The sequence below is a fragment of the Equus asinus genome, chromosome 5 (genome assembly GCF_041296235.1).
Source record: "Equus asinus isolate D_3611 breed Donkey chromosome 5, EquAss-T2T_v2, whole genome shotgun sequence".
NCBI lineage: Eukaryota > Metazoa > Chordata > Mammalia > Perissodactyla > Equidae > Equus > Equus asinus.
The window spans coordinates 79,494,402-79,504,926 of NC_091794.1; the positions used below are offsets into that span (position 1 = coordinate 79,494,402).

Consider the following 10,525-nt stretch of genomic DNA (forward strand, 5'->3'; position numbering starts at 1 on the left):
GGAGCATGATTAAGGGGCAGCCAGTCAGCGCAGGGGACCCTGAATTGGGCAGGACCCTGTAAAGGTGTGGACAGAAGTGTGTGGCAGGGGTTTCTAGGATAATATGAGGTCAGGTAAGAGAATGGACAGTGGAAGGAGGGCCCTGGGATCAAATCAGTTACTGGGAGGGGATGGTGCTGAAATGGGCAGACAAAGGCAAATGAATGGGCTCCAAGTCCCACAGGGACAAGGGGTGATGGATGCCTGAGGGTAGAGACAGTTAAGTAGATGTGGCCAACTTGGGCTTAGCACACGGAGCCCTGAGGACACCGGCCTAGGAAGACCTCTCCCTCCCACCCTTTGGCTGTTTGCACCTGGGCCCATATCCCCAGACTCCCTAGTGCCCTTCATTAAAGATACTCAGGACTAGAGTCCTCAGCCCAGCACTCTTACCTCCCCACCCAGGAGCCAGCTCTGTCAGGAGCAGAGACAGTGCTTATGAGTCAGAAAGTCAGCAAGAGGCTGGCATGAAGTTGAAGCCTATAGGCCTGTTTACGCTTCTTCTGTGAAAGGAGGTGATGAAGGAGGGCAACAGAGGCAGCAATGACCCAGACAAATACCACGTTTATTTCACAAACACTGGGAAGACGGGTTGGGGGTGGAGGGGGGACACGAGTGCACAGCTGCACACGCAGTCATCAGTGGCCCACTCCCCACACTGAGGATCCAGCCAGGCAGCGCCTCCAAGTCAACAGGCAGAAAGGAGTGAGTGCAGGGAGGGCCCTGAACACCAAGCCCCTGAAAGGCTAAGGGGCACAGCTCCAGCTGTCCCGGGAAAACCACCAATAAATAAGAGGGGGGCACGGCCCCGCCTGCACAGGTCATCTAGTCACCCATCTTCACTCTGGAAGTCTGCAAAAGAAGAACAGGGGAAATCAGGCAGGGACAGAGAAATAGATAAGACAGTGACAAATGACAGAAGATCAGACCTAGCAAACCCATGGTGGGATAGACAGACCAACAGACGGATGACTGGACCAGGATGGGCATGCTAAACACAGATCAAGAGGAACAGTCAGACGACCACTGACTGAGGCTGTGGGACAGATGGAGAGAAGTGACGTATAGACAGTACCAGTCACCAAGGGTCAACCCAGTCAGGCACCCACAGTCACACTCAGACCCTTAGGCTGATCCTTAGCCATACTCACACACTGACCGACGGATAAGAGACACACAATTGAAATATGCTGTCCTACCAACAGCACAAACGCACACAAGCCCTGAGAAACACAAACACACCAAGACAGACTGATAGAGACACAGAAGATCCCAACCCGGTCTAGACTACAAACAAAGAGACAAAACAACAGACAAAACAAAGAAAGAGAGACTAAATGGAACATATATAAACACAAAGCAACAGACAAAAAAACAGGACAGTTATCAGTGATACCAGACTGGAGACAAAAATAAACGGAAAGCTTCAAAAGGGGAAAACCAGAAGATGGGAATGAGGTGGCGGAAGCTGCTAGCAGCTCTACAGTTACAGGTGGAGAAGGGAACACTGCAGCACCTCTGGAAGGAGGATAAGGGTGAACTGGGGACAAGGACAGAGGCTCCCCAAGAGGATTCAGCACCTGAAGGATTGCAACGATGACCCCAAAGAGACCGATGGCGCTGCCAAAGATCTCCACGATGAGAATCTTTACAAAGAGGCTGGGGTTCTGCGCGTCGGCCAGGGCGGCTCCACTGCCCACGATGCCCACACAGACTCCACAGAAGAGGTTTGACAGGCCCACTGTGAGGCCAGCCCCAAACATGGAGTAGCCTGGGGAACGGAAAGGGAGTACTGAGGTCAAGCCAGGCACAAGGGGAGATGAGGACAAGGGCCCAACATAGACTAATTAGGGGCCAATCACCACTCTGACTCTGCACAACAAGCCAGAGTAGGTGAGAGAAAATCAAAATGAAGAGTCTAACTTAGGGTGTGGGAAGAGGGAAGCAGGTGTGAAGCCCCAGCTTTTTGCCTTCACACATCTACCTACCTGCATGGTAGTTTCGATGGCCAATGGCCTGGGGGTCAGTGGCACTGAAAGGCTGAGGGAGGCAGAGAAGTAATCAGAAACCACTCCCTACGCCACTCCTCCTCCTCCTCTCCCTCCCCCGCCATCACTAAACAATGTATAGAACTCACTGGAATGGATGCCCACTCCACCCTGGTCCTCCGTACCTCAGCCATGTTGCTAATAACAATTGCCATGATGATGCCGTAGATGGCCACAGCCTCACAGAAGATGATGCTGGTAATGGTAGTGGTAGACATAAGAGGTGAAGAGGAGAAAGAGATGAGAAAGAAACCAGCCTTCCTCCCCAGAGAGTCCCCACCCACCTTTCTCCCACTGACATCCCACATTAGGAGGTTGGTCAGGAGCAGCATGTTAGGTCACACAGGCAGCTCCAAATGCAGCTGATTCTGACAAACTTCCAAAGGTCCTACACTTACCTGACCAGATTCTTGGTCTTGATCCTGGGGGCCTTCACCCCTCCCCCAATGATGGAAGAGCCAGTAATATAGATGCCCCTGGTGGAAGGATAAGAAACCCATGAGCAGAGCCCAAGCTTGTCACTGCCCCCAGGATGATTAAGGACCCAATGACACCACCTGTTATGACTCAGCCCCACCCACTCCCACCACCCCAAGACTCACCATGCTGCCCCAACCACAGACAGTGAGATAGCTAGGCCAATGCCCAGGTTTGACCACATGAAGGGGGAAGTCTCCGTCAGAAACCTGGTGCGAGACAAGGAGAAAAGCAATTCAGCCCTGGCGTAGACCTGAGCACAAAATCCCCCTCCCCTCCCTCCCCTCCCTGCCCTCCTCCAACGCCAACCCCAGTCTTGCATGCTGAGACAAAACACTTCATATCTCCCACCCGTGGCAGCTTGGGCTGGGGTGGGGTAGGAGCTCAGATCAGAGAAGAGGGAAGGCTGCAGAGAAAAGGCTCCTAGGGGAGTCCTCTCCCTGCCCTCCCTTACCATGCCACATCAAAGCGGAAGCCCAGGTCAAAGATGGTGTAGCAGATTCCTGCAATAGTGAGAAAAAGGGGTTAGGGGCTGCTCTCCAGAGGGAAGCTCCCCAACTTAGACAAGAAGTTGCTGCCCAGCTGATGAGCCACCTCCCGAAAGGCCTGCCTACACCTAAGTCAAGAGAGTCTTCAGGCTGGCTCCCACGGGAAAGCGCAGCTGTGCATACAGATTCCTCTGCTCAGGCCTCCGTTTTCTGCCACTCCCTCAGTGACATCACTTGCCAGACCAAGACCCTCCACGGGCAGCCACCGGCAGGCCTGAATACCCCGGAGAAAAGGAGGAAGCAAGAGCTCTGGCCTGGTCCCACCAGATCCCGCCAGCCCAGTCCAAGCCGCTGTTTACCCAACAAGCTGCGGTGGGGGAGAGGCCTAAGCGACCGGGGAAAGAGGAACTGGAGCAGCCGGCTCGTGACCCAAGCAGGCCGCTCAGGAGCAAGTGAGGGACGACAGCAGTGAGACGGGGGAGGGGGGCGATAGTGACAGAAAGGGACCAGGGCTGCTCTCGCGGCCCCCAACAAGCCCCGCCCGCGCCCCTCGTCTAGCAACTGGAAATCTGGGCCTCCTCGGTCGCGGTCAGAGGCCCCGACGGCCGTGAGGCAAGTCCCGGGTCCCTGGGTCAAGAGCCCACGCTGGGGCGCAGGACTCCCGGGACCCCACGTTCCCCGCGGGGCTCCAGCTGGGCCCGGACGCCGGCCCCGCCCGCAGGACCCGGCCTCACCCACGACGAGCATGCAGGCCCAGAAAGCCACGAAGACCCCGGAGTAGAGCAGCGCTAGGCCCGTCATGGCGGCAACGGCGGCGGGGCGCAGGTCGGAGGGGCCAGAGCTAAAACCGCGTCCCCGCGTCCACCCTCCGCCCCGCAGACTGTCCGCCCGCCCCGCAGCGTCACCTGACTCGCCCACGTGACGAGCCAGCACCACGTGACCCCACGCCGGGCCCTGCGCCGCGTCGCTGCCCGTGTAGAACCTGAAGACACCGGAACTGCACGCGCTGAGGGTCATGGGGGTTGTAGTCTCGCGCCTCGCGAGCGGCTCAGGTGCCCTTACAAACTCCCTCGACGTCTGGCCGGTCCCTCTCGCGTCCCTCCGAGCCTGCTCCCTCCCAGCCCCGACACTCCGCCGTGCCTCGGCCCACCAGCCCTGCTTCCCACCCGAGCCTGCTCGCGGGCCTCCCTAGCTTGGCCTCCAACCCAGGGCTGATCCCACGGGCCTCCTCCCTTACGGTCCTACCCAGTTCCGTGAGGTGGGCTACTGTCTTCCTCACTTTGCTCATACCGTTTCCTAGGCGTGACGCGAGAGGCTTCGTATTCACCCCATTGCCCGGCTAACAACTGCTGGTCCTCAGAAATCATTCTTTCAGGAAACCTTCCCCAACCCAGAGGCAGGGCGGTGCGCATGCTCTGGGCTCCCCCGCCGCCCTGGTGATCCTTAAGAAGTCACTCTTTAAAATGCCTCAGTGGCCCCCATTTAACTCGGAATAAAAGCCATAGTCCTTACAGTGGCCTACTAGGCCTCTGCTAATGCGGCTGCCCATGGGCCTTACCCGACTTCATCTCCTATTACTCTCCCACTGTCTCTTCTGGCTGCACTGGCCTCCTGGCTGTTCCTTGAACATACCTGCCATACCCCTACTTCCCTGCCCTTGCACTTGTTCCCTCTGCTTCTCCTAATTATCCGTGTGGCTCCCTCCGGACCTTCCTTTCAGACTTTGCTCACCTTCCTGAAGAGGCCTTCCCTGACCATCCTGTTTAATATCGCCATGCCCTCTCCCTTACATTCCTGCCCAGCTTTATATTTCTCCACGGCATGCACTTATCACCATTTGGCTTATGAGGTGTTCTGCTTGTCCACCTCCCCCCACCACGGGAATGTAAGCACCTGAAAGAATTTCTGTTGAGCTCACTGCTGTACTTTCAGCGCCTGGCACACAGTGGGTGCTCAACACATATCTGTATAATACACGATGGTGCCCGTGCCCACCTTGTCCGGGTCACTATGGCCGGTGTATAGATCTGCCTCTATCAGTAGACTGGGCACTCCGGGATGGCAGGGACCACATCTCCCTGTTCTCCCGCTTCTTCAACACGCTGGACAATGCCAAGATGCCCAGATTTTCAGCAAATGTGGGGAATGAAGACGCGACTCACTTCACTTCACTCTTCTGAACCTTCAGGATTCAGCAACTCCACTTTGCTTAAGCACCCACCATACTGGTCATGCCTGTGTTTAAGCATGGTGTACCCTTTGCCCAAATGTCCTTTTCTCCTGATAATTATTATTTTCTCTGAGAGATCACCCCCTCCGGGAAGCCTCTTCTGGCCTGCAGCTGCCCCTGGGGACTTCCCTCCTAACAGAGAGTATTGTTTCACCATGTGGTAATGGCCGATTTAACCGTCTCTCTTCCAAACTACACTGCTGAGGACAGGAATCCAATCAAATACAATTTAGATCTCCACCCGCAGGGCTGGGGCACAACCCGCAGTATTTGATGAACAAAAGGAAACAGAAGGAGAAAAAGTATCTGGTTTATTCAAGTTTCTATGATCTCCCTGAGAAACAAACAGGACTCAGTGTAGACCAGCACTGTCCAACAGAGCTTTCTGCAACAATGGAAATGTCCTCTTGCTGCGCTGTCCTCTCATGTGGCTATCTGAGCACTGAAATGTGGTATGACTAAGAAACTGAGTTGTTAATCTTAATTAATTCAAATAGCCACATACGTCTGATGGCTACTGTACTGGATGGCAGAGGGGTAGACCAGCGGTTCTCAACTAGGAGCAGTTCTGCCCCCACAGGGGACATTTGTCAATGTCTGTAAACATTTTTGGTTATCACTATTGAAGAGGGGTAAGCTACTGGAATCTAGTGAGCAGAAGCCAGAGATGATGCTAAACATCCTACAATGCACAGGACAACCCCTTGCAACAAAGAATTATCGAGCCCAAAATGTCAACAGTGCCAAGGTTGAGAAACCCTGGTCTAGACCATCCAGCACATGCCTTTGACAAGGGCAGACCCTCAAGTGCATAGCAGGAACTGGGATTGGCAAGAGGTCCTACGCTGCTCCCAGAAAGCTTCAGGGAAGACCCAAAGCCATTCCCCCCATCAGTCAAACAACAGGCATTTACTACCAATATGTGCTAAGCCTTGTGGCCGTGGCAGGATGGACAGGGCTGGATCCTGTCCTCAGTGAGGAGCTACCTGCCCTCCCTCTTTCCAGGCTCCCTCAGTGATCCTGGTGGAGGGTGAGGTCGGTGCAGGGAGCACTTAAGGCCTAGCAGTGATTCTTACGTCCACCTGTGTCTCTGGCCCCACATGCCATCAGCTGCTTCCCTCATCCTCGTAGGCGATGGCAATCCCTCGTCTTCCACTCACAGCTCCTGTCACCGGCGTCTGACCCAGGCAAGGTTGCAGCCCCTGCCAGCTCCGGGAACTAAGGAACGAAGCTGCAGAGGGAGAGGACTGAGGGTGAGTGGCCTGAACCTGGGGGAAGAGTTCAGCTGAGAGTGGAGGCTTGTCATACTGACCGGCAGGGCTGCTCTCCACCAGCTCCAGCTGGGGTCGCAGTGTCAGGGCCAAGCATCCAGGATCATTTGATGGCTTCCATGCAGGTGGGGGTCGGAGTTCCCCAGTAATGAGTGACACATCTGGGGTGTCCCACAGCTCCGAGTCAGGTGGCGGGAGGGGCACATGGAAAGGAGAGCCTGGAATGGGAGGAGATAGAGGATCCATCCTGGCCCCACAACTCCATGCCCCGAGTGTTTCCAGATCAGGCAGGGCCCCACCACTCACCAGGCAGTAAGTCCGCATAATGTGTGAGGTGGGGAGCCAGGCCTGGAGGTGGCCAGGCGGGGTTGCAGGCAGCCTCCAGCTCACATGGTGCCAATACAGGCCGGAAGAAGCCGCCAGAAGGCTGCGGGGCTAGGGCACCCAGAGGACAGGCCAACAGCACAAAGACGTCCACCTCAGGGAAGTTGGCAAGCTTGGCAGGTGTGGGCCGCCCCAGGGCCAACACATAGCTACGTTTGCCGGCAGCTTGAGTCAGGTTCCGCAAGTGTGCCAGTGCCTCACGGTGTCGGGCCACACCTAATGTGCCCGCCAGCAGCCCCACCACACGGGCATCTCTGGCCCTCTCTACCAGATAGCGTCTACGTGCTCTTAGCCGCCCAGCTTGGGCACCTTCATCCTGAGTCCAGCCTGTGTCTGGGCAGCAAGAGAAAAAGGGCCGCCCTGGTGCCCAGCCCAAGAGCAGCCGGCTCAGGTCTGGGCAGAGGTCAGGATCAGGGAGGGCCTCATGGCCCCCTACATAGAAGGCACCATACTCTTCTAGACACCTTCCTGGAGCCAGGGGGAAGCGGCGCCCAAAACGCTCCAGGGGCTCAGAATCTGGTTTGAGGGAACCCACTGGCAGGGGAAGAGCCGGGCTGGAGACAAGCAGGTCCAGGTACCTCGGGCGCAGGAGAGTGGCCAAGGCCTCTGGAAGAAGGAGGTAGTGTTAGGGTTGGGGCCTGGCAAACCTGGAGCACCCTCATCCCCAGGAGACTAAATGTGACCCAAAAGCAAAGGCTGGCGTCAAGTCTACATTGAGAGCTCTATGGGAGTGGAGTGAAATGGGGAAATTAAGGCACAAAGTAGGTGGCCCAGCCGTCCTGCATGCACAGGCAAAACCTCTCACCCAGGGCATGGGCGCAGGCTGGTTCACTCAGCAGCACCACAGGCGCTGTGGGGTCTGGGTTCTGGGCCTCAAAGGCCTTTGCGCAGAGCTCCAAGGCCACAGAACGTTGACCAAAGACGAAGGCCACGGGCAATGGGCGGGCTGGAGGGCTTAAGCAGGCAGGGCCAAAATGTACAAGGGCCTGAGCTCCAGCTTGCTCAGCACCCAGCACATCCACACAGCAGCTGCAGGAGAGAGATCATTAGTGAGACAGGTTCTCATCAGGAGAAGAGTTGCTGTCATCAATGGGAAATGTGGTCACTGAAAAAAATAATGAAGAGAAGACACTGTCATTGAGGGGAGCTAGTTATCAGGAGAGGAGTCATCATCACTGAGGAGAAACAGCCATTGAAAGCAGACACTGTCATAGAGGGGAAACACCGTGAACCCTGGATCCCTAGGCTTACCCCACCTTCAATCCTTAAGCTCAAGTTCACACCTGCCATAGGCTGTGTCCCCCAGAATGAACATCTTCGATCCCGTGGTCTCCTCCAGTCGTGTAGCCACGGCCCTAGCATCTCCCAACAGCTGGTCAGGGAACTGCAAGGCCACCTGTAAGCATAAACTATGGAGTCAGAAACAGTCTCTCCTCCACCGAGGGCCTCTCCAAAGAAAACTTTCCGGGAGTCCCCACCTAACCTTAAAGCCCCTCGACCGAGAGGAGCACCTCCCCCCAACCCTATCCTCATAAAACTTCCCCAAGATCCCGATCCTCCGAGTGACCCATCCCCAGAGAGGTGAGCCACCCCTCCCTAACTTGTCCTCACCCGTTGACACCCCAGGTCGCGGACAAATCCAACGATTCTCTCCAGTTCGTACACTCGATCCAGGTCCGCGAGAGGAGTGAGTAGCCCCGCGGCGCCCGCCTCCCGCTGCAGCGCCGCCTCCGCGGGGCTGCTGAACGTAGACTCCATGAGGCACAGCTTGGGAGGCGGGATGCAGCGGCGACTTCCCTCGGTCAGCTTCAGCCCCCAAGTCCTGAAAGGCGGCCCTCAATGGGCCAGAGGCACGCGGTGGGGGCAGGCGACTGGAGAGTCACAGTCCGTTCGCAGCCACAGACCAGCCCTCCGCCGCTCCAAACTCACGTTTCTCCGCTACACAGGGGCCTAGGGGGAGATTACTTCCGGGTTCCTGAGGCGGGGCTGACAGCAATCTTACCAATCTTAAAACAGATAGCTCCCGCCCTCCAATCCTCGTCAAGATGCCCACAGAGAACCAATGGCCGGCCTCAGAACGCCAGGCCAACCGGAAGCGCCCCAGAGGATGGCGCGGAGCTTTGTGGGTGTTGGAGTTCCCGGCGCTGGGGGTTTTCGGGGTCAGCACGGCCACCAGCCCTCAGGAATACTGGCTTCCTGAAAATAACTACTCCAGTCTGAGCAGCTCCTGTCCGCCGCACACTGTTAAGCACTTCATGGGTACTCTATCTTCTGGGAGGTAGCGGTGCATAATTTTTAATTCTGGTGCTAAACTGCCTGGCTTTGAATATTGTGCTCTGCCGCTTTACTTACTGAGGATCTTAGGAAAGTTATTCTACATCTCTATGGCTGTTTCCTCATCTGCAGAATGGGGGTTGTAAATAGTACTCCCGACAGGATTGTGAGTCAAATTAATTTAGCTATAAAACTTTACAAAGTAGTCCTTTGCATACCACATGCATTGAAAGCATTCACTATTATTCTCACAGCTGTCTATCAGGCAAACATTGAGCACTTACTGTTCACCAGGCACTACATTCCTAGAGTTTAAAATCTTTTGGAGTAAGAATTGTCCCATTTTACAGATGAGGACACTGAGGTTCTAAGACTTCTAACTAGAACCTGTCTAATCACTGGCATGATCAGTATCAAGCCCAGATTTCAGAAGCTAGGCTTTGGACCCCTCATCCTCCTAGCTTATACATGCTATATTTGGTCATGTGGGAAGGAGGAGGAAGACACCTGGATGCCATGTAGCAGGAGAATAAGGACTGAAAGTATGTGAAACAGCTCCACGTATCCCAGAAGTGAGAAATCCAGAGCAAAATGAGAATGGCACTGAGGAGGGGAAGGGGAAGGGGGACAGAGCAGCCTCAGGGGGCAGCAGATGAGAGGGGCACTGACGCTGACTGGCATGGGAAGAGACTGATGATGAAGAATGGAGGACGCAATTTGTGCAAAGGTTGGGAAAAGAACAGGGGAGGAGTGAGACAAATGTAGGAGTAACCAGTTCTCCTATCACCTTCAAGGAGACTCAAGGCTCACGGATGGGAGTGGGGAGAACCCTGTCCTGCTTGTCAGATCTTACTGAGGAGAAGGCTAAGGGGCCTGAGAACCGGCACGAGTGGAACTATGGCTGAGGAGCCAGAAAGATAGGGAACCCTGCTAATGGAGGAGAGCGACAGCAGGCCTGGAGCTGTCCCTGGTCCTGACCAGGCCCTGACCACAGCGTGCTGGGCAGGTACCACAGAGGTGGGGAGCTATGGGTACAACACTGGGTCCCCCCTTCCTCTTCCTCCAGGGGCTGATTCATCCTCTCACACACGCTCAGCTCCTTTCTAAACCTCTCCTCAACCACGTGCAAGTTTGGGTGTCTCCATAACCCCACACCAGAAACCTATCCAGGAACTCTAAGCCACACTCCATTTTTTCCCTCCCAAATGGATCCAGCCGCACCTCACTTCCAGCCCAAGGCCCCAAGTCTTCTACCTAGGAAGCCTCCCATTCCCATTAGAAACTAAACCTCCCCTGTGCAACCTTCCCTCACTG

General features: G+C 55.6%; 2 protein-coding genes across 2 annotated transcripts; both read right to left on the reverse strand.

Annotated features, from left to right (window-relative positions):
* Nucleotides 1-583: 583 nt before the first annotated feature.
* On the reverse strand, nt 584-4,001 carry ATP6V0B (ATPase H+ transporting V0 subunit b). The gene is made up of 8 exons (XM_014867485.3): nt 3,787-4,001; nt 3,019-3,067; nt 2,690-2,773; nt 2,486-2,563; nt 2,213-2,282; nt 2,028-2,079; nt 1,620-1,810; nt 584-891 (listed from the first exon to the last, which is right to left on the reverse strand). Exons 1-8 carry the CDS (start codon nt 3,851-3,853, stop codon nt 865-867), a joined length of 618 nt encoding a protein of 205 aa, XP_014722971.1. The 5' UTR covers nt 3,854-4,001; the 3' UTR covers nt 584-864.
* A 1,575-nt stretch (nt 4,002-5,576) lies between these two features.
* DPH2 (diphthamide biosynthesis 2) lies at nt 5,577-8,919 on the reverse strand. Its single transcript, XM_014867481.3, has 6 exons — nt 8,549-8,919; nt 8,221-8,333; nt 7,743-7,966; nt 6,860-7,543; nt 6,595-6,771; nt 5,577-6,513 (listed from the first exon to the last, which is right to left on the reverse strand). Exons 1-6 carry the CDS (start codon nt 8,693-8,695, stop codon nt 6,389-6,391), a joined length of 1,470 nt encoding a protein of 489 aa, XP_014722967.3. The 5' UTR covers nt 8,696-8,919; the 3' UTR covers nt 5,577-6,388.
* Between the last annotated feature and the right edge of the window lie 1,606 nt (nt 8,920-10,525).

Excerpts from the sequence above, each read along its gene's own strand:
- ATP6V0B (XM_014867485.3), bottom strand. The coding sequence starts at position 3,853 with ATGACGGGCCTAGCGCTGCTCTACTCCGGGGTCTTCGTGGCTTTCTGG. Across the intron at positions 1,811-2,027 it reads CCATCGAAACTACCATGCAG|GCTACTCCATGTTTGGGGCT; the intron begins GTAGGTAGATGT and ends TCCGTTCCCCAG. Across the intron at positions 892-1,619 it reads TCATCGTTGCAATCCTTCAG|ACTTCCAGAGTGAAGATGGG; the intron begins GTGCTGAATCCT and ends CTTCTTTTGCAG.
- DPH2 (XM_014867481.3), bottom strand. The coding sequence starts at position 8,695 with ATGGAGTCTACGTTCAGCAGCCCCGCGGAGGCGGCGCTGCAGCGGGAG. Across the intron at positions 7,967-8,220 it reads GGGGACACAGCCTATGGCAG|CTGCTGTGTGGATGTGCTGG; the intron begins GTGTGAACTTGA and ends TCTCTCCTGCAG. Across the intron at positions 6,514-6,594 it reads GGTGGAGAGCAGCCCTGCCG|CTTCGTTCCTTAGTTCCCGG; the intron begins GTCAGTATGACA and ends CTCCCTCTGCAG.